The sequence below is a fragment of the Anopheles ziemanni genome, chromosome 3 (assembly GCF_943734765.1).
Source record: "Anopheles ziemanni chromosome 3, idAnoZiCoDA_A2_x.2, whole genome shotgun sequence".
NCBI classification, from domain to species: Eukaryota; Metazoa; Arthropoda; class Insecta; order Diptera; family Culicidae; genus Anopheles; species Anopheles ziemanni.
In genome coordinates, this window is record NC_080706.1 from 12,670,833 (window position 1) to 12,697,347 (window position 26,515).

Below are 26,515 nucleotides of genomic sequence, written 5' to 3' on the forward strand. Positions count from 1 at the left end.
GCATAGGTGGCCAAACAATAATGATGATTACGACTGCAACCATCGGAACCGTACGACACTTTGCAACACGATTAATGAACCATACATACGCTACGCAAAAAGGGGAGGGTAGATTGGAGGACTGCAGGAAGGCATTACGATGCAGTAGAAGCAGGTTGGCTCACCCGGATCAGGAAGTCCCCGCATGAGCATGACGAATCAATTGCAACGCAGTGTATCGATATCCTCTCTGTCGGACACCGATCTACTATCACACGCGCCATGCGCGCATAACATGCGGTTCAATGAATGGACTCCAGCGTAGTGTGCGGTGCGGAGCATTAGGAGTTACAGGAACTGATGAAAATGGACTTTGTACTAACGCAAAACAATAATTATATAAACAATAACAAACAACAAAACAAACAAAACCACTATTTATCCCCCAAAATCAACCAAGTCCCCCGGCGTTTCAGAAACCAAACAAAATAAAATAAACGAAAAACAATTATCAAAAAGCAACAAACAAAGTGAATAACAGAAGTTTCATCTAACTTGTTATGCTGGTGTTTTTTAATGCGTTAATTTGCTACCACGGAATGAGAAATTATCATCGATTTCAGTTTCTTTTCAAAGTATAAAATTTATTAACGCGTCACATACTGACTAGAAACTTAACACAATAAAATAAGCTACGCTAAACCGGACGATTGTTTTTACATTTTCCCTTCAGCTATCGATCTAGCAAAAGACCCGTAAACTCTACCTGTGCGCTTGGCGCTTCGCACAATTCCCATCGTTCCTAGTTGTTGTATGCTAAAGTACAAAACGAATCCCTTGCAAATGGGATTCCTTCGACGATCGATTTTAGCTCATTGCATTAATCCCTGTGAGCTCTACTATTTACAAAATAGAACAGTGTCTTTTTGCGCTTGGACATAAAAACGTAAAACTAAGAGCTTTGCTTCACTATTCGCTTCTTGGCGACGTACTGATAAAGCCCGAGCAACGATGAGATGCTGCCGATGAGGCCGACGTGCCACGTCTGGAAGCAACCACCCCAGAGCATTCCCTTCGGCAAGGTGCTGCCGGCGTGGACCAGATCCAGCGTAAGCCGCAGTATCGATATCGCTTCCATGCGCTGCTTGACCAGTAGCATCCGAAACGCGGGGCTGTGCGGAAAGGTACAAAAGGAATGAAATTGTGTCACCATAAGATAATGAGCATGAAAAATGTGTGTGTGTGTGTGTGTGTGTTTGCATACCTTGTTTCATTTTCTTTTTTATCGATACACGACTTATGCTGCTCCATCACAGTGAAGCTTCGGATGGTTCTGTGGAAAAATGGTGTAGTAAACCAATTAGAAGAATGCAAATCCCTACCGGACGGTAGTTAACCGATTACGGAAAGGGACATGCGGGCTTGCCGCATTAGTGACCGTGTACGGATGTGACGGAAATAGAGAAAAATCCCCACAGTGTCGTGGTATGCAACGTTACGATAAAAACGTGACATAAATCTCCGCCAAATCCAACCTAATCGGTCAATAATCCGCTGTTTTTAGTAGCTTTGATAACGATACCGGAAATTTCTGGCATTCTTCGATACACCACCAACCGTCTGCGCGGTACTTACTTCATCAGGTTCAGGTAGATCGAACCGACCCAGAGCATGGAGTTGATGGTGTCCCATCGGGTGGGATTCTGTACGTTCAGCAGATTGTGCTCGATAAGCCAGCAGATCTTGTCAACCGGATAGTACGCGTGGTCGATCAGGTTCGTGACGAACCCGATTAGACCCATCCACCGGTCCGGTTCTTTGCTGCCATAGCCGTAGCTAAGGCTGTACGCTAGCATCGGCAGATCGTCGAATAGGCGGAGGGTAGCGCGCGTCTGCGACATCTTCGAGCTGAAAATCGCCAGCTTTTTCGCCCACTCCGGATCCGACTGCGCGTACAATCCGGAAGCTAGTTTGGTGGTATAGCATAGCGTGCGTATGATCTACAAATATAAGAGAAGACATCGCTTTTGATAAGGCATTCCCATGTTTATTGATAATCTATGTATCATCAATATAGTGTCAAAAACATTTAAATATTTTGTTTGTCAATTTTTATTGAAGCTCCGACATATCCTAAACTTAATGTTGTTGGCCGAGGTCGGCAAAATTCAACTAACAACCGCTGCCGTAAGCTATTTTTATTATGGATTGCCGAGGCTTTTAGTAAAGTAATGTAGGTTCTGCAAATTACCGTTTTTTCACGTGTATAATAACACCTTTTAATTCCAAGGATTCGTGGTGTTAATCTTATTTTAGGAAAATTTTAAAAAATTTCGAAAATTTTTTACACGCTAAAATATCGTATTCCATTAGCAAAATTGACGAACCCTGGATTTATAGCAAAATGCTATAAAATAAAATATCGTATTCCATTAGCAAAGTTGACGAACCCTGGATTTATAGCATTGCTGGTAGGTAAATCGGTATTGCGTCATACAATTTGGATGTCTGCTGTAGTTCGTTCTGGAAAGGCTCTTTTTAAAACGTATTCACATTCTGTTTCCAGCAAAACGAGAAAATTCACATTAACAAATATCGTGGCTATGGCGGAAGGAAATTTGGCCAAAACAACCAACAGAGAAAACCGAGAATCCAATAACGCCCATTCTGAGTCGATTAAAGTGAAGGTAACACACTGGCATTCATGATATGGTGAAATTATTGAGATACAAGCAACCATTATAATTGTTTTTATTTTTTTTAAGCAAAAACACTCGCAAGCGAGTAAAGGCCAGGAATCGATAAGCCTCAAAACACCGAAGGGAACCCGCGACTATGGACCAGCCGAAGCGGTCCTCCGGCAGCGCTTGCTGGACCGGGTGATCCGAGTGTTCCGACGACATGGAGCAGTCACCCTAGATACACCTGTATTCGAGCTACGCAATGTGTTAACCGGTAAGTACGGCGACGACTCGAAGCTGATCTACGAACTGAAGGACCAGGGTGGCGAGCCGTTAGCCTTACGCTACGATCTCACCGTACCGTTTGCGCGATACATTGCCATGAACAACGTGCGTCAGATCAAGCGCTACCACATCGCAAAGGTGTACCGGCGTGACAACCCGCAGGTAATGCGTGGCCGCTATCGGGAGTTCTACCAGTGTGACTTCGACATTGCCGGCACGTACGACCCGATGCTGCCGGACGCCGAGTGCATCAAGGTCGTTGCAGAAATACTGACGGAGTTGGACGTTGGTGATTTTACCGTCAAGCTCAACCACCGCCGCCTACTAGATGGCGTGTTCGAAGTGTGCGGTGTACCGAAAGACAAGTTCCGTACGGTGTGTTCCTCGATTGACAAACTGGACAAGATGTCGTGGGACGCGGTGCGCCGTGAGATGATCGATGAGAAAGGTCTGGATGAGCGCACGGTTGAAGAGATCGGGTGTTATGTGTCGGAAAGCGGAGGGATAGACCTCGTGGATCGTTTGTCGAGCGACGTTCAGCTTACTGTCAACGAAGGAGCAATGCAAGCACTGACGGATATCCGTCTCTTGCTACAGTACTGTGCGATCTTCAAGGTATCCGAACGGATATCGTTTGATTTAAGGCTGGCTCGGGGGCTTGACTACTACACGGGCGTTATCTTCGAGGCAGTGTTGAAAGAAACAGCGGAGGAAGTTGGATCCGTAGCCGGTGGTGGCCGATACGACGATTTGGCCGGCATGTTTAATCCCAAGCGCACGAAAGTCCCATGCGTTGGTGTATCGATCGGGATTGAGCGACTCTTTTCGATCCAAGACAACCGTACGATGGTCGGTAAATATACGCGAACAAACGAAACGGAAGTGTTTGTAGCGTCGGCCCACCGCGGGATACATTTGAGACGACTCGAGATCCTTAACCAACTATGGTCCGCAGGCATTAAGGTATCCGGTGTATCTTACGCTAGGTTGGGTCTTTTCATTTATTCTATCTTCGATTGCAGGCCGAACACTCGTACAAGCAGAACCCGAAACTGTTGGCACAGCTGCAACACTGCGAAGAGCGGCAGATCCCGCTGGCCATTATTGTTGGTGAAGGCGAGTTGGCGCGCGGTATGGTAAAGGTTCGCGAAATTGGTAGCCGGAAGGAAGAAGACATTGGGCTCGATACACTGATCGAAGAGATCCGGAAAAAGTTAACCGCATTAAATGTGACGGAATAACCAACCCTCGTTATCAAATACTCCGGAATCTCGTTTAACGGTATTTTAGTTCGTTTGCTAACTACTTTTCAAAAGGAGGTTTTAGTCCTTTTTTGAGAATATTTTACGAACAGTACTTTTTTCCTATTTTGTTTATTAAAAAAAGGTACATTTGAGAAAACAGACCTGGGCCAGGGTCCATGCTGTGTATGTTTGATCAACATTTCTACGTCATTATCCAACCACAATCGAATAGATTCATTAAAGTTGGCTGTCGTGGGTCGAGCCGCGTGGAAGTAAACAAACCGGTCTCAGAAATGAAAGGAATGCATCCAAAAGTTGCTCCACCCTGCTCGGCAAGCGGTAGTCGTATTTTATTCCACTAGACATTCATGATCGCTCGTAGTAAAATTCTGGTTTATCCAATACCATGCTTTTCTGATTTGGGGTTGTAACAAAGCAGGAACTCTTGGCGCTTTCGTGGCACGTCACATGGGGGAAGGGAAGCCAAAAGTGAAAGTTGTTTTGTTTCATCAACTGCAACACGCCACTGCGTTCAACGTGGAACTTTGCTCGCCTTTGCTAGCAACACACATGCCCGGAAACTTTGCACTCGGTCTCGTCCTTAAAGCCTTTCCGCAATGTACGTACCTTATCCCGTCCGGTGTATCCATCCAGCATATCACAGACTTCGTTTAGTATTTTGCTCATTTTGAAGGCGAGGGAATGATTTGCTCGGCTAGGAAATTGCCCCTTACAGACCGTACAGATGAAACGATCTTTTTTCACTGATCCTACACACTGTGGCGTATCGTGGACCTAAGCTACCCGATAAATGCAATCACTTGCCACCGACCTAATCTTATCATTTAATACCCGCAAAGTCTGCGCACGAACTTCGCACGTTTGTTGCCGTGTGCGGCTCTGAATAATTCGGCCAAGATGTCCAATGATGGACCAGGATTTATCTATCGACGGGGAGTCTCTTTCACTGATTTGCACTTGGTGAAACGACGTGCTCGCAGGTGCTGGTGGAAGTTTTGTGCTGTTTTGCGGGCGAACGGACAAACACTGCCGACGAAGGTAATGTTCGTTTTGTTTACAATCGTATCTCTGTGATCTGTCTGTCAGCTGAGTTGTCATTTTCAGTATTTACCTTTTGACCAAGGTTACTTAATCAAAGGTTCAAATTCAAACGGTTTACAGTTAAACATGGCTTAAAAAGCCAATTCGATAAAACATTTCTAACCGTTCTTTGATGAAGAAGGTATTTTTAATACATTTTTTAAAGATATATTTCTTCTTAGTACTTTGTGTATTTTAGTAGCAAAAAACAAAAATCCCAGATTCTATACTGGCCTGATAACCTTGACCCTTGATGTTACCGGTAAAATTTAAAAATTTAAGTTGATGTAGATTTATATTTATTTTTTAATTTAATCAAGCTTTACTCCATATTTGATGTGCATGTCTCATTAATTCATTAATTCTATTGATTGTGGTTAATATATCTGAGTTCTTGTGCCATCATGGTTTCATTTTCTTATCCTGCGCCATCATAGTTTGGGTATCCTTCCGCAGATTGAATAGAATTTTGTCATATAGAACTGATTTGACACGTTTTCCTATGAGAAAGTCTATGTGGTTGAACTTTTTGCCACCGACAGTGATCCGCTCACGTACGTTCGGAAGCTGGGCAGCAAAACGTGGTACATTCCGTGGATGTACGACCCAATCGTTGATGCCATAGTAGATGTAAACCGGTGCAGTGGATGCGCTAAGATTGTATGGTTCGCTAAAATTTTCATTGTTTTCCTCCATAAACGGTCGAAAGATACCAGTGACTATTATCTGATTGTAGTGCTCCACCTCTTTCAAAGCAGCTCCGGATGGAAAATGCCCAAGCATAGCTTGAACTGCCTTCTGTAACAATATAGGATGATTTGTAAATGCGTACATCTGTGATCGTCCTTTGCGGAAGCAGTAGAATTGTTAGCTAGGAGAATACACACCAAATCCAAAGATGCTGGGTTCGGGCCGAAAATGTTAGCCATCAAGGAAACACACTGATTGTTCGCCACGCTGGGTGGACACATTGTGCGTAGGAAACCATTTTGAACCTCAGACCAGGGGAACAGTTCGACTAGCTTGATTCCACGTACCACAGGGAGTAAACTCGCCGCGTTTTCTGATAGAGAAAGCACCAACGGGCTCCGCATATCGTTCAACAGGACGGCCGGTGCAAGGGTATGTGCCAACCGGATCTTGGCGTTGTACTGGGGAAGGCTGCTGGTCAGTACGTAATATACCGAACCACCCTCCGAGTAGCCGATGTAGTAGATCTGCTGCACACTCCTCGCCTTGGTTGTCGGTTCGTTCAGGATGAAGTCGATCATAGCAGGCAGATCGTGCGTACCCTTTTCGTGCCAGGAAAAGTTCCAGAATTCGGGCTCTTCCGGGGCCAGTGTCAAATGCCGCCTCGAGTATCGATTGCCCCGAGTGTTGGCAAGCCATACGTCATATCCGGCGTTGGCCAGTAGATAGCCGAGGCCGTTTTCGGGTCCAATCAACACCCAGTCTGCGGAACTTCCCAATAGTCCGTGGACAATCAGCACGGGTAGAAGTTGAGGATCCGTACCACGTTTTCGCTGCATCCGATGTACCATAAGCTGATAGCCATCGTTCGTTGTGACGGCGTATTGACGGACTCGATAGCCGTACTTTTTTACCAGAGCTACCTGCACAAAAAACATCCATATAAAATTCATCAAAATTACGCACGCTACGTTGGTGCACACCGTAGACAACTGGCCATCACTTTCATCGATGAGAAATTCTCCTAGACTGAATCTAACCGCTAGGGTAAGCAATAAACTGATCACTACTACGAGCTTCATGTTGGATCGGCGGATCCCGAAGCTGCTGCCTTTTAGATGTCATCAATGAATACTGACCAAACTACGAGAAGGCCATGATACTTCTATCGCGTTTTATCGAGGCCGAAGCCATTATCGTCCAGACGATTTTCAATCGCTGAAATTAATTGCCACTTAATTGCACTATTTTGTGTTTAACACAGCGCCAGTCACAGTACATTTGCGAAAACTGTTGCTGGTTGGTTATGTGTTTTAATTAAGCGTGGCATAGTTCAGCAGATGAATATGGAGGATAGTGATGCAGAACTCTCAACATTGCGGAAGTAAAGAGGTAGCTCATGTTTCAAATACTGTATCAAACATTATTTAGAATTAAAAGAATGCTTTCAAAATTGTTTTCTCTTCTTCATACAACATGTGCTCGTTCCGATCCTATTTATTTCATTTTGCTCTGTATGTTCTGAGCTTCTAGTTGCTCTAAATCTCTCAGTATCTTCTCATATACCAGCGACCGAACCTGCTTGGCCAGAACAAAATCAAGATGGTTGAAATTGGGATCTTCAACAGCGTTAATCGAGACCAGATTGGCCAGTTCATTCTTCAACCGAATCACATCTCTGGGGTGGATCATCCAGTCGTTTAGTCCGTAATATATCACGACCGGAACAGTGGCCAGCGAAAGGTTGTATGCAGGAGGAGTTTCGCTGCCGTAGTGTATGAGGTTATCGTTGACATGGCCGTAGTCGAACTGTTGGAATCTCCCTGCACGATTGAGCTGTGAAAAATGTAGCATTTGTTTCGTGGAAATTCCAGAAGGATTATGACCAAAGAGAATATACTGTGCTAGCTGGAAAGATAAGGTGGTATGCAAAAGATACAATGGCCATAGTGTAACGTACTAGCTTTCTTACAGAACTAAGCCGCACTTACTTGATCCGTTCCGTCTGAGCTGGGGCCATATAGAAGTTCTATCAATCGAACGCAAATGGTTCGTGTCTTATGGCTAGGACAGAAAATCTTTTGAATCTGGTACTGCGCTGAGTTGTAAGGAAATAGCTGCCATATTCCAACCGTGTCTAGCAATGCTTTCAGATCACTTAAATTTTCGCCAACCCAACGAAGGATTGGACTCCGGACGTGTTGCAAGTAAAGAGCTGGTGAGAGAGCATACATGCGAGCCACTTTTCCGTTGTACTCCGGCCGAGTGGTGACCATTACAAAGAACGCGGTCGCTCCCTGGGAGATGCCGATGTAGTACAGTCGTTTGGAACGAGTCAGCTCCAGGATGCGATCGATCGTAGCCGGCAAATCGTAGTAGCCTATCTCGTGCCAGCTGAAGTCCCAATACTTTTTTGACCGGGAATCGAGATGTTGATGACGACGTGAATACCGGTTTCCTCGTACGTCTAACATCCACACGTCATATCCATAGTCTGCCAGAAGATATGCGATACTATTGTTGGGACCGATAAGCAAAAAATCTGCGGAGCTGGCGTACAGCCCATGGACTAGCAACATCGGAGCGGAGCTATTTTTCGATTTATGCTGAGGGGGAATTCTTATCAGTGATAGAATGTAGCCATCACTAGTAGTTACTTCGTGATTCTCTAACGGATAGCCATATTTACTGATCAACTCGGACTAGTCAGTCAAAAAAAAAACGAAAAAGACCAGGCAAATCTTTCTTAAAATCTGCGGGATGTCTAAATGTACACTACTTCATAAGAGGTACTAAATATTTCTATAAATCTTACCGATTCCAGCATACCATCAATTTCGTCGATCGCGAAATTGCTTCCGTGCGCACAAGAAACATAAGCAATTCCGGCCACCACCAGCGAAAAAAGCACAAAGATGTCAGCAAACCGCTTAATGGAAAACTTCGACATTGTTTCAATGATTTCAGGGTGCGATCAGAAGTTCCAGTCCACCTGCTATCGAATATTAAGGCCACTTGGGATATGCTTCATTGCATGCAGCTGCACACCGTACGCTTGCACTCAGCAATGCTCAACAGACGTTTATGAACTGAGAACTCCTTGACCACAGCGATTTGCTAGTGATATGAATGCAAACAATACTTACTTCCACCCATATCATCCGTATCACAAGCGGTTGCGTTTCTTCGTTTCCTGAATTCGAAACAGGTTCGGCTCATCTCTTTTGCAGCTGCTGCTGGCCAAGGTAAACAAGCTGCAGAGTAGCTATTTTTTGTCTTTTCTAAAGAAAATTACCTCCACCATCAACAGAGCTCGTTTTCTGGTCCGTTGAAAGATTTTGAATAAAAAATGTTACTCATTTTTAAAACATAGCACCAATATCGATCCTTTATTTCACTATGAGAGCGCTTATTCATAAATTTGTTCAAATCCTGTCCCAAGCAATTTTTTAAGTCCTTGCTAAGCTTCCAATTGCTCTAAATCTTTCAGTATCTTGTCATATACCAGCGATCGAACCTGCTTGGCCAGAATAAAATCGAGATGGTTGAAATTGAGGTCTGCTACAGCGTTAATCGATACCAGATTGACCAGTTCATTCTTCAACCGAATCACATTTCTGGGGTGGATCATCCAATCGTTTAGTCCGTAATATATCACGACCGGAACAGTGGCCAGCGAAAGGTTGTATGCAGGAGGAGTTTCACTGCCGTAGTGTATGAGGTTATCGTTGAGATGGCCGTAGTCGAATTGCTGGAATCTCCCTGCACGATTGAGCTGCGCAAAATGTAACAGTTGTTTCGTCGAAGCTCCAGAAGGATTATGGCCAGAGATAATATACTGTGCTAGCTGGAACAACAAGATGGTAAGAGACAATGCCTATAGTGTAAGGTGCTTGCTTTCTCACACAACTAAACCGTACTCACTTGGTCCGTTCCACCTGGATTGGGTCCAACTAGTAGCTCCACGAATCGAGCGCAAATGGTACGTTTCTTATGGCTAGGGCAGAGAATTTTTTGAATCTTGTACTGCGCTGAGTTGTGAGGAAATAACTGCCATATTCCAATCGTGTCTAACAACGCTTTCAGATCACTTGCATTTTCCGCTAGCCAACGAAAGATTGGACTCCGGACGTGCTGCACGTACAGGGCTGGCGAAAGAGCGTACATACGGGCCACTTTTCCGTTATACTCCGGCCGGGTAGTAGCCATTACAAAAAACAGGGTCGTTCCCTGAGAGTAACCTACGTAGTACAGCCGTTTGGAATGAGTCAGCTCCAGGATACGATCGATCGTAGCCGGCAAATCGTAGTAGCCTATCTCGTGCCAGCTGAAGTCCCAATACTCTTTAGACCGGGAATCGAGATGTTCATGATGGCGTGAGTACCGGTTCCCTCGTACGTCTAACATCCACACATCGTATTCGTTGTCTGCCAGAAGATATGCGATACTATTGTTAGGACCGATGATCACAAAATCAGCGGAGCTGGCGAACAGTCCATGGACTAATAAAACCGGGAGAGACCGTCTTGATGATTGACTCCGTGGGGGAATTCGTGTCAGTGAAAGAATGTAGCCATCACTTGTGCTAACTTTGTGAGTTTCGATCGGATATCCATACTTCCGTATCAACTCGGACTGATCAGGGAGAGGAGATAAATAGGGAGGAGATAAAACAGGTACAGAATGTTTTTTTCAACTATACTAGATTTTCAGAACAGACTTAATTGTGTGACAAGTAAGTAGTTTAATCCACTTTTTTTTTAAATTCTTTAAATTTGAATCTTACCGTTTCCAGCGCACCATCCGTTTCGTCTATCATGAAATTGCTATCCTGTTTGCAAGAAACGTTATCAATTCCGGTTACAGTCAACAAAATAACCACAAGGAAGAAAACCAACTGCTTCATGGAAAACTTAGGCATGGATGTAGTAGTTGGAATGTGCGATCGGGAGATCATTTTGTATTGATTAACGGATTAATAAACCGACGAGCTACTACCAGTTTTTAAGGTCACGATCACTTGAGATATGCTTCATGGGGTCGTTCGCTATAGTCCAAACGTTCAACCTCGGTCAAGGGCACTGCTGCGGCAGGATTGAATGAAGCATCACGGCAGGATAATCACCACTTTTAAAGGTGATACCACATCCATGCAATGATTTTTATTTCATTTGACGGAACCATAACCGCACGACTCTGATACCGATTTATACAACTGAATGAATGTGAAAGGGGCTTACAAATGATCAACACTCCGCAGTGGTCAACGGACTATTGTGAACTGGTAGGGTCATGCCCACAGCGACTTGCTAGTGGTAAGTACGAACTTTCATCCACTCTCTCCATCCGCAAGCAAGCGGTTGCGTTTCCATTGCATTCACGGGACACGCTGCAGTTATATGTTCTGGTCATCAGTCCATGGTCGAGGTAAACGGGCTACACACCGGTTATCCTTTGCCATGCCTGTATAGTGCTTGGATGCTTGTAGTAGTAGTAGAAACCGGTATATTTGCGTGTAATTCGTTGTGTTACATAATACATGTATAAAGGTCTTTTAACGGATTCGATCTCATCTTTCCTCATTGTTTGTAATAACATTGGTGCTAGTCAATTTGAATTGTATGTTACCTTGGCGGCGTTTGAATGGAGTTCAGTGGAAAAAAAATTCAATTTCACAACCCACATGATTGGCAAAAAGTTGTTATTTACTTTAACCTATATTCTAACATATATCAGACAACATTTGATCTGATCTTGATCATGATCTGGCTTAATTGTATGCTTTTGTTTGTGAAGTATTTTAAACGAGTTCGAGTCCAGTTCCACGGAGGGACATTTTATGTGGCCTTTAGCTATTTCTTTTGTATGGTATGAAGTTTTTCTGGTGTGTTTTGTCACATGCTATCTGAACTTGAAAGACGAACAACGAAGTATAAAGGAGCAGTTTGTTTTTAAGCTCAGCTTTAATTTCCTGTTCACATTTTTATCACAAGATTTTATCACATTTTATAACCGTGTTTTCTATATAACGTCGATGTCGGTCGTAAGTACTTGATATTTTTCTTCTTTGTGATATTGGGTTAATTTGAAGCTGAGTATTTGGAATTTGATTTGATTTTGTAAAGGGCGTGAAAATTATTCCTTCCGATTTTTCTCCATTTATTTAAAGTTTCCACTTTTCACAATGTTTGGAGTGGATCTTCTTTGGTGCAGAATTCAATGACTTGATTACGATTATATATTGTTTACCATTCGAACTGATTCCCACTCACTCGCACTCAGTTTTTTCAAAAAATATTGCAGAAGGTGCTCAGCAGGTTGATGGTGTAATTTTTGGCTAACTGCTGTCTTTTCCGGGGTTTGAGATTGCAACAACTTTAGATATATAGAGCAAGTATATCGCTTTTAAACTATCATATCAGTATTAGCTCCTAGATGATAATTCAACTCCTATAGCCTCAATTGTTTTAAATTGAAAGAAGACACTAGTTTGTGCTCTATACTATTTTGGTCCGTGTAATCTATCTATCTATTTTGTAATATTTGAAGTTGGCCATCTGTGTGCTGTAACATTGGCAAACAGGGTAAAGTTAGTACGCTGAGCGAAAATGGTGGGGCTTACGTAGGGAAGTTTTGGTTGGGATGTTTGTTTTGAAGGGAAATGAAGGAAATTACCGTTTAAAAGTGGAACTTGCTTGGATGCTGTTTGCTTAGGCTTCTCCTTCACTGCAGCTGATTTGGCTTACGGTGCACTGTGTATCAAGTAGTCAATTTTTATTTTACTTAAAGATAAAAACTTTTTACAGTACCATAGTAATATTTTACATCTTAAAGCTTGGCTAAATTATATTTTCTACAAAACTAGAGTATCGTGTCTGTGAACTAGTTATATCATTAAAAACAGTTTTAATAGTTGTGTCTGGAAATGTATGCGGGTTTGTGTATTATGTGTTTGATTATTTAATTTGTTTGTTCAATTATGTAATATGGAACTCTACATTCTGTAGCTGGTAGTTTGTAAAAACAAATCGCTTACATGATGTACCACTTGTAGAATTCGAACTGATTTCGAACTGAACCGATTCTCTCTCTACTCTTGATTTAGCTTAGTTATTTCTTAATTATAATGTAGTTTAAGCTAGATGTAACTTGCTACAGAATCCTGGAAGGAAATGCTATGCGTCAAGTCTGTTGGAATGAAGTAAATAGAATGATTGAGCAGCATTCTTTATCCGGCCTGATGCCAAAATTGGCGATGCTGTCTACTTGCAGGCAATTTTCTCCCAATTCCGACGACATTTTCCCTGCAACGCTAACCATAAATACACCGTGTGAAAGAGAAATCTGAACAGGTTATTGTAAGATGATTGCAGCACCATTAGAAGTACAAAAAAAAAAGTCGGAAAATGCTGATGAGCGCAAATCATGTGTAACCGATCGTTATCGCGCTAATCTCACCATACGAATGCAAATACATACCACCCTCTAGCTTAACTGCCTAGCTACACGAAAGCAGTAAATCGATCAGTTTCCCATCGTGAACCATGGTGAACCTGCGATCGTTACCTAATCATATCCACCGGTTTATTTTTACCCCTCCCTATTGCTGTTCTAACGGACCGAGGGAAAACAATCGACTACTAGGCAGGTCAGGAAGTGTACGATGAGCTGATTATAGGCCACCAATATGTTCCCCATTGCTTCTAGGTAGTACTCGGCGGAAATGGAATTTTGTTAGACAATTGTTTTGGTTGCCACGGAGGATTGGAATTGTAACGAACGACCGTTCGGGCGGTGGCTAATTTGTAGTTTGACTTAGTTTCACAGATAAAAGATCATCTTAGATAACGATAAAGTGTGCAATAAATTGTTTGGAATATCGTTAAAGTCATCTAACAGCATGTCAAAAGGGATCTTTCGCTGTTACTCACTCCGTTTGCTTCCTACCGGTTTCCGACAGCTTTTTCGCGGTCCACCAGATGGCTCAATATCCGCTCGTACACCATCGCGCGGGCATTCTTGGCCATGGTAAAGTCGAGATGGTTGAAGTTGTCGTCCTCCACCAGATGCACCGTCGGTTCCTTGGGCAGCAGCCGGGCCAATCGGAGTACGTTCCTCGGATCGATCAGCCAATCGTTTCGCGCGTAGAAGATCGTCAACGGGGCCGTGATCGCGCTTAGATTGTACGCCGGCGGCTTCCAGTGGCTGTAGCGTTCGGTGTTGTTGCGCCGACCGTAGTCAAACTGCCGGAACTTGCCGCTGCGGCACAGCTGGGCGTAGTGTAGCAGCTGTTTGACGGACGCACCGGAAGGATCATGCCCCACAAGGACCTGCATTGCCACCTGGAGGGAACGAGCAGATGAAGGGATGTAAATATGAACACCCAACCCCGTAGTAGTTAATCCCGGCGTCCCTACCATGTCCATCATTTTGGGGTTCGGTCCAACGGTCATGCTCACGATCTGTATGCATAGGTTACCCGGATCGTCGAGCGGGCAGAGCATCTTTGAGATCTGCAGCTGGCCGGCGCTGTGTGGCAGAAACTGGTGAATCCCGAGCGTATCGAACAGGCTCCTAAGAGCGTCCCCGATCCCGACCATCCACCGGGCCAGTGGGCTGCGCATGTGCGAAATGAAAACCGCCGGCGACAGTGCGTACATGTGAGCGATCCTTTCGTTGTACTCCGGTCGGCTGGAGGCCATCACGAAGAACACGGTTGTGCCCTGCGAGTGACCGATGTAGTCCAGCTGCCGAGCGCCCGTCCGTCGTAGGATGAGGTCGATAACGGCCGGCAGATCGTAGTAGCCCATTTCGTGCCAGGTAAAGTCCCAGTACTCCGGAGACTCGCTGGACAGCCGGGCGTGCTTCTGGGAGTACCGATTTCCGCGCATATCCGCCAACCACACATCGTAACCGCGATCGGCGAGCAGATAGGCAAGGCTGTTGTTCGGTCCGATGATCAGGAAGTCGGCAGAGCTGGCCAGCAGACCGTGCACGAGCAGGATCGGCCAGGGATGGAGCACCTTCTTCGGGGGGATGCGGGTCACCGAGATGATGTAACCGTCGGCGCTCGTCGCTTCGTGGCTCTCGACGGGATAGCCATACTTGGCGATCAATTCGGGCTGTGAATGACGCCACGAAACGCACGTTAACTTACATCATAAACACAATCAACACTAATATTAACACATTTCACACGGTGTTCACATATTCTTTGGGAACAAAATTGAAGCAACACTATGGTTAGGTTCTTACACAATTTACAAAACTTCACCGTTTTTTATTTTCATCCCGTATCGCTTACCGTGCGCAATTCGCCATCTTCCAAATCGATCGCAAAATAGCTCTTAAAATCGTTGATACTCCCCGTTCGACGATCATCCAGTGCACTATTTGTCGTCTGGAGTTCAGCACCGACACCCGGCAGAATGGATGCGACCGGAAGCACCAGAAGGGACGAAAACAGTCCACCAACGCTTATCGTGCGTTCGATTGCACGATACATTATGCGTCTAGCGTCTCAGGCACGATGTGTTCCAGTGCCCGACAGTCGGAGAACTACGGTCCGATCGGTCGTGTACTTAGATTTTCATCATTGCAAGATCGTTGCGAGTGAGCAACTACTAAGGCATTCTCACGAACCCAGGAAGTTCTAGGTGGGTAGCACGGGTTGAGCGAAACGTTCTAATGTAAGCGAAGTACGGTGAGTAGTTGATAATGAATCATTGGCTTGTTTTGGTCTTAGATTTCTACCATATGGGGATGTAGTGTTGTTTGATATTCATATTTATATGATACAGGGTGATTTAAATATTTATCTAAACCTAGCATTATACATTACAAAAAAAATACTAAATTCAACTGACCTACCTGATAATGCAAGCAACCATCTGACGAGCTCCATTGCCCCCCGTTGGTCACGTTTCTTAGTCACTTCGTACATAAATTTCCTGCGAGTTGCCGTACCCCTGGCCTGGTGTGACGTTGCTACTCGTTCACTGATCTCACAGTTGGCGCGCGAATTGCTGGTTGATGAAAGTCAAGGTGAGTGGACACGACGCACGACGAAGGGTAAGGTCGTTTGCAACGGTCGTAACATGTTTGTTGTAACGGAGATATGCAACCAGAGTTGACCTAGAAATTCACGCTTGACATCCTTGTTGTAAAAGCTTCTCGTGACGACATGCCAGTAGGATGGGTGTAGGGTTTTGTAGTGTTGATTGAGCGAAAATTGTTCGCCTGTCACCTAACATTATTATTCATAGCATGCTGTATAGTTTTATATGACAAAAGATTTGTTTATTTAGCACAACTGGATCGAGTTGTACAGCTGCATAGTTTTACATTTCAATAGATGAGTTTAGAAGGAGTTGTTTTTGTACTGTTTTTGGCATATTTAAATTCCTGTTGATGCAATGATGAAAATTCCTATCTTATGTGTAGGATTAAGTCAATAAACATACACCGGATGTGTTCCTTAATTATCCGTGCGAATAAACTCATGCCACCACTAATACTATATACCAAGCTTTGCATCCACTACCAAAGTTCAACGGACATTCCATTCGAACGATCGATCGCGCGTGATAAATCCGCATTCAGCGCGATCATCGAATGGAATGTACTTAAACCTGAGCTTTCCGGCTGCGGTAAAGCTTTCTCAAAAGCTTTCAGCTGTCCATTCTCATATGTAAGTAGCCAGCGATGCTCGACTCAAGTACACGCGCCGACGTGTCAAATTATGAAAAATGGAAGTAGATTATCTTCATTCATAAAGCGCTCGCTTTGTTGCAGCATAATTAGTCGTAAACGTTCGCAACGGCATTGTGGCGGCATATCAAAAGATTTGCGTGTCGACCTTCGATGGGTTTTGGTTTTTCTTGATTCGGTTCAGATAAGCATTGGCAAAGGGCAAAATATTGGGGGTCTCCTTCAGTGCTTCACATTCACATCGCTTGTTGGAACTTTTGCTGAAATTAGACCTTGCTTGTGTACCTTCGATATGTTTCTTCGTTTATGTTTTACCTACTTTTGCGTTTTATTACCACAGTTTTTCGGTTTCATACTTTTCACAGATAAATCTATCACTTCTATTGTTTTGCCCTTCATGGAACCTTAAAAATCTTTATTAATCTCTTATACTATCATTATAAAAATATACAAATGTACACTGCAAATAAAAATATTAGCCTACTGCCTGTAGAATGGCTCCCAAACGATCTGCGAAATGTTTAGGTAATTACCATACTATTAACGAAATGGCTTCAGTTTAAATAAATCTTTTCTAAGAAAAAAAACCAGTCGTTAAGTTTCCGCCTTCTACTGACCGTCCGTTAAGGGGGATGGACTCTATCCAGTTGTTAACGTTGCACCAAGCCGGTTGTCTCGTTAGTAGGCTATTTATCCAACAACCAGTCGCCGAATAGATTATCCAAACAAACCTCCAAAAAAACAAACACACAAAATACCGTCGGTGCAAGATTTGACGAAACACGTTGACAGCTTCCGGCAGCGCGTTGCTGCGATCCCGTTCAAGTTTAAGGTCACCGCATCGGCCGTATGTGATTATGCTGCGCTTGGGGGACCGGTTCTTCTGATAACTGGCTGGCGGGCGCGCGAGCAGACGGAAGGGAATCCAGGAAATTAATCGCACCGGTCGGCTGCACCACGATAATCAATCACCGCCGCGTGTGGGCTATCGGTTGGCGGTTGCTAACCTACAATTCAATTATAACCGTAGACGATCCCCGGTCCGCCCGAACCCTTAGGCGACCGATTAGCGAACAAATGGCAGCCATTAAACGGGACGCCCATTCATGCTACACCGCGGAGATGATGACATCCGCCGGTGATGGGAAGCTTTTGCGGAAAGCTTGCAATTTTAACGGATCACGCCCGCTCCGCGATGCTCGTGCCACGGCAACATTGACGCCAATCGACACGAGTCGGTGTCGTTTTCGTGACTGATCGCGTCATAAGTTGCCGGTGCCGATGGGCTTCCGGCTGGGGTAGATATATCGTTAATTAATGCCCTTGTGATAACCCGGGAGGCCGTGTTAATCAGAGTTGAGGAGTTTCCCGGAATTGTGATTCACGGAATGGTACACAACACCTCCCAACAAATGACCCGAGGGTGCGAGGTACTAGAAAAACTGCTGCCGATCGTACTGATCGAGCTCCTGCAGCAAGGGTGCGTTCAGCAACCGTGCCGCATTCCGGGCCAGTATGAAATCGCTGTGGGTGAACAGCCGGTCGGTGATCTGGTACACTCCGGCCAGATTGGGGACCTCGTCGGCGAGCTGCAGTGCGTCCCGGTAGTTGACGACGTGATCGTTCAGACCGTAGTACACCACGACCGGTACGAGGGCCCGGGTGAGGTTGTAGAGCGGTGGTAGGGAAGCCCGCTGGTGACCTAACCGTTTCCCCCGGTCGTTCAGGGATGCCGGGCTGTACTGGGCGAATCGGCCGGTTCGGATTATCTGCGAGAAGTGATGCAGTTGGCGAAGGGAAGCGCCAGCCGGGAAGTGACCCAGGAACACTCGTAGCAGCTTCTGCCGGGGGAGACATGAAATGTAGAAAGATGTTAAACATAATTCTTTGAATTCTATTATATTCTTTTTCGATTGGACAAAAAGGTTTACTGTTGAAATTGCAAATTTCCCTCCAGAAATTAAGTGAAGCGGTAAGAGAAGAAATATTTGTTGAGTTATCGATTACAACTTCAACAATCTAGTAGTCTATAGTTATCTAGTAGATGACTCTGATGAAAATGCTAAGAGTATTGTTCATCTATCGTCTTGTCTATCGTCTACCGTCTGTAGTTGGTTTGTCTCGTTAAGTCTGTCGTCTGTGGTCTGTGTCTGAACGTTAAATAAACGAGAATTGAAATAAGCAAAGAATATAACCAACAATATTTGGTTTGGTCAATGTATTTTAATAGGAGTTCCGCGACAGCCGAGCGGTAGCACCGGTTAGAAAATCGGCCCATGACCGCTAGGGCTAATAACCTCGACGGCGTGGGTTCGATTCCAACCGAGACCGGACCCTCCCCTGTACGGGAGGACTATCCACGTAGTCAAAGGGAAAAAAATCTAGTAAGCCCTTAACGGGCAGGCATGACCAAGAGGTCGTTACGCCAAGAAGAAGAAGAAGAATGATTCTAAATTATGATCTTTTTACACAAATTGCGAAATTTTATAAGTATTTAACCTATTTTACTTGTAGTTGTTGAGACAAGACTACTTACTTCAAGTTAGTAGTGAGTCCTTTTTAATCTAAACTAAAATAGACACATACTTCCATTTGTATATACAAGCAAACAAGATTGTTTAACAACTTTAGGAATCAAACATTGAATCAACAGTGGAAAGGGAACAAATTATCTAAAAAGAAAAAAAGACTGAAAAACGAAAACATTGAAATGAATATAGCCATCGTTACTTTTCAACAATTATCACACAGAGTAGTAGTAGAAAAAAAAAAGTAAAAAGTAAAAGTAGAGACCATAAACCTTGTTAGTAGCAAAAGGAATCCTTAAACAAGAATTTTTCGGAAAGGATCCATTAGGATTAAAAGAATCATCTCACTAAACTTACATCGTCCACCTGGGGCGGGTTCCGACCGGCCACATCGTAGATCAGCTCCCGGCAGAGCGTGACGTTCGAGTTGGCGCACGCGAGCTGCGAAAGGGGCGCGAAGAGCCGATTGTTCGGCAGGATCTCGTAACGTCCGGCGGCATCGAGGGCGTCCACCAGCGGGTCCGCTGACCGCACGAACGAGCGCACGATCCGTCCCTCGAGCCGGTACATGTAGACCGAGGGCGAGATGGCCTGCATATCGATCACCTTGGCGTTGTACGCCGGCCGATGGGACATCATCACGAAGAACACCATCGTGCCCTGGGAGAAGCCGACGTAGTGCAACCGGGGTCGGCCCGTAACGGCCAGCACGTGGTCGATCAGTGCCGGCACGTCGTACAGGCCGATCTCGTGCCAGGAGAAGCGCCAGAACTTGCCGCCCGCCCGGTCCGGATGGTGGAGCAGGTGCTTGCGCGAGTACCGAGTGCCCCGCGCGTTGCCCATCCACACGTCAAACCCACTGTCGGCCAGCAGGTAGGCCAGGGCACGGCCCGGGCCCATCAGCACCCAGTCGGCGCAACTGCTCAGCAGCGAGTGCATCAGCAAAACGGGAGCGTTCCGGAAGGCACGCTGGGACGGCTGACCGGAGGCGGCCCGGCGGCCAGGGATGCGGTACAGGTCCAGCAAGTAGCCGTCCTCCGTCTGCACTTCGTGAACCTCGATCTGGTAGCCGTACTTCCACACGAGCTGAGGCTGCGGTAAGACAGATCGAGAATCACTTAACTAGAGTGAGATTTCTTCACACATTATTCTGCAGTGCAGAATATCGGACACTAATAATAATTAGTTTACACTTTCTGTTACCACACACAAACATTTGAAACATCGTATTAATTTTTTTTTAATCTTCGAAAATAATCCAACTTCTTTAACATAAAAAACATAGTTTTTCCGACTATTCTGTAAGATATTTAATAGAGTTCCGATGTAAATCGACGAGATGTTACTGTTATTTTTTTAAATGATCTCTTACATTTGCATAGAGTCAAAAATATTTCACGAATCAATTTGATGTTCAAATAATTGAAATTGAGCTTATTTTGTCTTTTTGTTTTCAGTTTTGTTTTCAAAAAATACATTCCCTCAAAACTTCAATTTATTTGATGAACTTTGAAACGCTTAACGAATAATAAGAAACTATGACTTAGGTTTCCTTACACTACAGTACCCTTCAGGCACAGGAACGAGTCAGGCTTAGTGTTCCAAAGCATTTTCTTTTGTTCTTTGCTTATAACATTAACCTTTTTCTTCCAACTGAATAAACACACTTTTTGAAGGCTACTTTATTCACAACCAAACCATTTTTCTTCATTCGTTTTCTTCCGGTCCAAACTCTCTATTCACAGTTCACAGTCCATAGCAAAATGAATGGCACACTTTGTTTCGCATATTCTTTTGGTATAAACGATACTTCACTACTTCACTTACCACCGTAAGGTAGGCGTCTTCCTCATCGACCCGAAACGGGCCGTCGATACTGTTTGACGTGGCCTTTTCATAACGGTACCCACATTTTACCACAATCGGAAAAATCACTAGTAAAAACACCGTAAGCGAAAGCCTCATCTGCATGTTTTGTTTTTTTTTTATTTCTTTCACGGAAACTCTATCCACTCAGATACTCCCAGCTAAGTGAACAGATTGCACGGGTCTTTTTCGCTTTTCCGAGTGTTTCCTAACACGATCCTTTTATCTGTATATACAATCAAACATGATTCTTTTTAAACTTTTAGGAATCACACAATTAAAATTACAACAGTAAAAAGGGTACGGAAACGCGTTCGACTCAGATAGTGAGAACAAAGTGAACTGATCGCATGGGTCTTTTTCGTTTTTCCCGAGTGTTTCCTAACGCGATCCTGAACGATCCTTACGCGACCGAGCGCGCCATAGAACTAAACGCTAACGAGCGCGTACGTTACCGGTACCGCTAGCTGTACGGTCTCTAATAGATCCGACACACGTCATTTTGCCTCCCTCCTCCCCTCTCTAACGGTAGTAATTGGCCATCAGTCCGGCCTCCAACCGGCCTCCCCCTCGGTGGAGACCTATCAAACCCCATCACACGGATCGCTGTTTTTCGACCATTCACCGTTCTCTCTCCGTACTCTGTGTCTCCACCCTCCTGCCAAACGTGGGCTGGGTGGGGGGGTTGGTCGGGTTTGCCAAGATTCTGCTTGGTCCAATGTGGTCGCCCGCCAGTGTAGCGACGCGTGAAGTGCGGCCTCAGCAGGATACGCTGATCCTATCGCCTGTCGCCACTCCACGAAACCTGACCTGCGCCGGTGCTATTGTTTTCTAGCCTTCACGCGGGGTTTTCGATGTTGGATGATTTGGATAGGGAATGTTCGGATGTTTGCATTCGCGGCATGGAACCTGTCCCCCCCGGTTGTGCCTATAACAAGTGCCAATGAGTAACAATTACAGTACATAATGTTTCCCTAACCCCCGTAATCCGCACGACTTAATGGGTCACGTTCCACCGACCCTTGGTGCCCTCCCGAGCCCTGGTTGTTACCGGTTTCTTTTCCCATCCTGTACTACATTGATTCCGAGTAATCGGTAGCAAATGGAGGAGCCCGATTGATGATTACAATACTTGCACCAGCTCGAGGAAGGATTTCCATAAGGGATCTAATTGAACGGTGCGCTCTGATCGGTGGAAGACCTGTGCAACACCCGAAAGCGGACAGGTCTAACGGATTGAAACCGCCCAACCGGACTTCCGGTGGTACCTTGTCAAACATGCTTCGGTCTGAGGTTTGCGGCAACACTTGTGGATGTGAGAGCTACTTTGAGCTAACGATCACGTTGGTTAGACAACCTTCCAACTGGTTGACAATCGAATCCTGCGGAAGTGTACACGAAAGTGACAGATGCGAAGATAAAACAGTTTTCAGTCGCAGATAAAATCGTATCGTACGCGTTTTAAAATTACATGAAAGGTCATGTCCCGAAAGTAAAACCAGCTGAACTGCCCGAATGGACCGGAAATACCTAGAAGAGATAATGATCGGTTAGTAAATATTCCTTTCTGAAATGATCAACCAAACTCGTGAAAACTGATGAAAAGACACTTTCTACTGTCCCTTGATTGCATGGGAATAATTTCACATAAAGTGTACTTTAACCAAATCATATTTTAAAACAGTAATCATTATTACTTCGACAAAAACTAGTGGAAAAACACAAGCATCAGAATGAAAAAAAAAAACTAAATCTAAAACCCTAATTGTATCACTTCAAAATAACCAAAAATGCGTAAATTACTGAAATGCTAAAAATTTTTAAAACATTCATTTTGTTTAATGAAATCATAATTGAAAATTAATATCTTTGATGTAAAGGTTTCATCAACCTTCAAAAAGAACGAACATGAAAGGAACAGGAAAGATGAAGACAAATCGACTGGCATATCGGAGACAAAGAAGGAAGCAACATAAACAGAAGAACTAGCAAATCGCTAATCCTTTTCGATGATTGATTTAATGAGTTAGTTAAGACATGATAGCGTTCACTCCCCGGTACGCCGCCATTCTGCTGATTGATTGTTATTTTCTGTTTAGACCTCTTCAGCCTCCGATTCCATCAACGCTGCCACAACGTACCACGTGCCTTATTAACACCGTCACCATGCGGCCGGCAGGGTGACTTCTGGGTTTCTCGAACGACCCCGCCATAAGGCACCCTCCTGCGTCAGCGAAGCGATCGGAATGTCCGAGCGGGTGAGGTCCGGACCGGGCGCGACGGCCCAAAAGGAAGTGTGCATGCCAGATCTCCCCGGACGGTGGCGTGTCGTGTAGTACGTCGCCCGACCGGGTTGGTGCTGCTGATTAGCTTTGGACGCAGATTTCGCAGAACCCGGTGACCTTAATTAGTGCCCTTTCTCACCACAGCCGAAGCCGTCCCACAGTGGCATACCGGCAGGAGGGGTTTATGAGAGCAGCGTGATTATAGGTCGCAGGGTGCAACTCCGCCATTTCACTCCTCGCTCCCCACCCCGGGCGGTTGCTCCTCGAATTCCCCGTACGTTCGCCAAGTTTCGCGAGTGTACGGTGCGGCGGCTGACCGGGGACTAAGGATGGCGGCCTTGACTGACCACCGGCCGCAGTGACTATCACGTGCGTTTTTCTTCCGTAACCTCGGCCATCGTCACCGAGGCGACAGCGCGGTGGACGGGAGGACGGAGAGCCGGCCTCTCGGTGCGATTTGAAACAATAATTGAAATAGAAAATTATAACCCTACCGTGTGCGGACCGTTTCGGACTGAACACGCAACATGCCGGCTCGCGAGCTCGGTTGGGGTGGAATAGATTGGATTCCGTTACTCGTCGATCCATTCCGGCGATGCTGATTGATGCCCGAAGCCCGAAAGCCACCCGAAAGCCGGGGTCAAAGGAGGGCGGGTAATCCGGGGCAATTACGAGCGTTTGGAAATAGACATTCAATTTAATAGGGCCCGAATTATAGCCATTTGGGCGAGAGTTGAATCAAAACCCGCACGATGCTCACCAGTGCAGTTCGGAACCCTCGGAGAGATATTGTCTTAAAAGGGTTAATGATGATCCACACGCAACACTTCCGTGCGTCAAGTTCACGCGTTCAGGTATCTGCGCTTCTCCTTTCACCGTGCAGTTGATAAAACAAAGCTTACAACGCACGAGACAATGAACTTGAGCAACGGAACCTTGAAGGTATACACACAACTGAGTCAAATCCGTCACCAAGGTAACGGCGGTGGAACGCGCGTGTCGGAACATTTTATGACAGTTACACTTGGCCGGGGTTGATGGAGATGTTCAGTCGGACGGGCAGACGGGGACACGACCGGTTCGTATCACGCATAGTGGCATATAGTCGTTCGAGGAGAGACATCAGTGTTTGGGGTGGAAAATTTATTCCGAAATTAAGTCACACCACCTCCTATCAACCCGTGTAGAACTAGTCTAGTTAATAATTCACTTCTCACGTGATTGACCGTTTCCGAAATGTTTTCTCAAGACAGCCTTCGCTCACCTCGCCGAAGCAGGCTGGATACACTCGATCGGTTTTATTACCGGCGTCGAACTCACTTTACTTACCTCGTGCAGATTGACCTCGTCTCAGAACCTGCCCGGTGAACTCATCCTCCCTTAAACCGATCGCCATGATTTTTAAAGAAAGCAGCACTTTCAATGCCTTATCTTAGGACACAATCGAAACAAGACAAATTTTTTTTGCCGAACTATTTATTCAAACTCTGGTACGCAACTTAACGTACCAAGTTCGTCAGTAGATTCATGCAATTTTTGTTTTTGCGTTGGAGAGTTTTCCGTTTTAGTGAATGCTTCCTGGGGTGTCCGATTCGTCCTTCTTACTGCTCGACCGATTCCACAGACTCGGCAGACTCAACCGACTCGGCCGATGGGGCTGACTCCACCGATTCAACCGACACACCGCCCTTGTGTCCCAACACGACGGCCACCATGGCGAACAGCAGAGCGAACAGGAACTTTAGATTCATCTTTTGCGCGAAGTGTTTTGAAGTTTGGGCTCGAAACAACAGAATGATCCGCCCTTCCTCCGGTAGGTATTATTTATACCGAGAGCAGGCGGCTCGTCTGACGTCACAGGATGTGTGTTTTCTCTGCTCTGGAAAAGAAAAAAAGAAGTTGTTTTTCTAACCAACCGTGTCTGGACAATGTCGCACCAGACAGACTGTGCCCTGTTTGTGCGCAAACTTCCCCAAGGTGAGTGAAAAATATGTCCAGACACCGAAACAAACAACAGATACAACTGGTTGCCGTTTCTGGTAACTCGAAAGTACTTGCTTTGTAGAGATACTAGTTTAAAATATGGCATAGAACACTGTTTACATGCAAAACTAAACTAAACTAAATTAAACTGCACTTTAAACTGAACATAACACTTCTGCCGTGAAAAGGAGGATTGTCCATGGCAAAAAGACGAGCAATCTTCCATCTTCCGAGTCTTTGGTATAATTATTACCTTATTCAATAAAGTTTGATATACTAAACTAATACCTACTAAGCTTAACCTACATCCATCGACTGGTTATTCCTCGACCTTTTCTTTTGACCTAGTTGGCGATTTCGCTTCCGAACCGCGTGTTACTTGTGTGGCATTGATTTCTCGCCACTCGTCACATAGGAAGACATGTAAAACTTGTGTTTACAAATTCTTTCCCATACCACTGCGACACGACGATCCCCTTTAGGGCATCGGTTTAATGCACCACAAGGCAACGATCCGAAAGGCGAACATCTGGGTTTGATGGACCCGAAACAAGATAGACGTAAATGGCCCCCGCGGTCCGTATATCTTCCGCCGCCACGCCGGCAGGCACCCGGTCCGGGACAGTATGGAAATCAATTTTAATTTGCCCTTTTCTAACCTCTTGGCTCTCGGGTGTGCATGCAGACCCACGTGCGCCAGCTATGTTTCTGTTGCCAAATGATGGAATGGCATGGGGATGAAGCGCATGGGGTATGACGTGTAATGATCATTGCACGTGTACAAAGCAACATGGAAGTATTTTATGCTTTTTGTCCGTACACAAGAGAGCACAAATCGCCCATTGGGCAGCGTGAAGAGAAGCTTCCAAGTGATATTATGCCCCATGCATGTTGAGCGGGTCTGTTGATCTGCCCGCCGGCACCGGCTTGGATGCATAATTGGTTTTTAGCTGCCAGATTAGCCATGTTATTGAGTTATTCGTGTAAAGCACTTAGCGCGAGTGCAAAAACAAAAGGAGTTTGCTACATTTAAGATTTGAAGTAGAACTGGCTGTAAAAAAAACCTGTCTCTCATAATTACCTCCTCTATAAAACTGTGCTTTTTATATAATTGCTATGGAGAGCAACTTGCTTATTCAATTGCAGCAAGCAAATCGTTCAAA

General features: G+C 45.1%; 6 protein-coding genes across 6 annotated transcripts; 1 reads left to right on the top strand and 5 right to left on the bottom strand.

Moving 5' to 3' along the window:
• Window positions 1–639: 639 nt before the first annotated feature.
• Window positions 640–5,240, bottom strand: LOC131286320 (peroxisomal membrane protein 11C). Its single transcript, XM_058315257.1, has 4 exons — window positions 4,817–5,240; window positions 1,615–1,979; window positions 1,244–1,312; window positions 640–1,151 (listed from the first exon to the last, which is right to left on the bottom strand). The coding sequence occupies exons 1-4, from the start codon at window positions 4,874–4,876 to the stop codon at window positions 932–934; spliced, it is 714 nt and encodes a 237-aa protein (XP_058171240.1). The 5' UTR covers window positions 4,877–5,240; the 3' UTR covers window positions 640–931.
• LOC131288712 (histidine--tRNA ligase, cytoplasmic-like) lies at window positions 2,583–4,186 on the top strand. Its single transcript, XM_058317884.1, has 3 exons — window positions 2,583–2,666; window positions 2,745–3,908; window positions 3,968–4,186. Exons 1-3 carry the CDS (start codon window positions 2,583–2,585, stop codon window positions 4,184–4,186), a joined length of 1,467 nt encoding a protein of 488 aa, XP_058173867.1.
• A 452-nt stretch (window positions 5,241–5,692) lies between the features above and the next one.
• On the bottom strand, window positions 5,693–7,062 carry LOC131284096 (lipase 1-like). Its single transcript, XM_058312951.1, has 3 exons — window positions 6,964–7,062; window positions 6,328–6,903; window positions 5,693–6,088 (listed from the first exon to the last, which is right to left on the bottom strand). The coding sequence occupies exons 1-3, from the start codon at window positions 7,060–7,062 to the stop codon at window positions 5,693–5,695; spliced, it is 1,071 nt and encodes a 356-aa protein (XP_058168934.1).
• Window positions 7,063–7,477: 415 nt separating this feature from the next.
• LOC131284097 (lipase 1-like) lies at window positions 7,478–8,930 on the bottom strand. The gene is made up of 3 exons (XM_058312953.1): window positions 8,796–8,930; window positions 7,972–8,682; window positions 7,478–7,888 (listed from the first exon to the last, which is right to left on the bottom strand). The coding sequence occupies exons 1-3, from the start codon at window positions 8,928–8,930 to the stop codon at window positions 7,478–7,480; spliced, it is 1,257 nt and encodes a 418-aa protein (XP_058168936.1).
• A 510-nt stretch (window positions 8,931–9,440) lies between these two features.
• On the bottom strand, window positions 9,441–11,563 carry LOC131284098 (lipase 1-like). The gene is made up of 4 exons (XM_058312954.1): window positions 11,513–11,563; window positions 10,767–10,811; window positions 9,905–10,615; window positions 9,441–9,827 (listed from the first exon to the last, which is right to left on the bottom strand). Exons 1-4 carry the CDS (start codon window positions 11,561–11,563, stop codon window positions 9,441–9,443), a joined length of 1,194 nt encoding a protein of 397 aa, XP_058168937.1.
• A 2,360-nt stretch (window positions 11,564–13,923) lies between these two features.
• LOC131284099 (uncharacterized) lies at window positions 13,924–24,765 on the bottom strand. Its single transcript, XM_058312955.1, has 7 exons — window positions 24,699–24,765; window positions 21,046–21,152; window positions 19,576–20,310; window positions 18,149–18,531; window positions 15,285–15,456; window positions 14,398–15,102; window positions 13,924–14,322 (listed from the first exon to the last, which is right to left on the bottom strand). Exons 1-7 carry the CDS (start codon window positions 24,763–24,765, stop codon window positions 13,924–13,926), a joined length of 2,568 nt encoding a protein of 855 aa, XP_058168938.1.
• Between the last annotated feature and the right edge of the window lie 1,750 nt (window positions 24,766–26,515).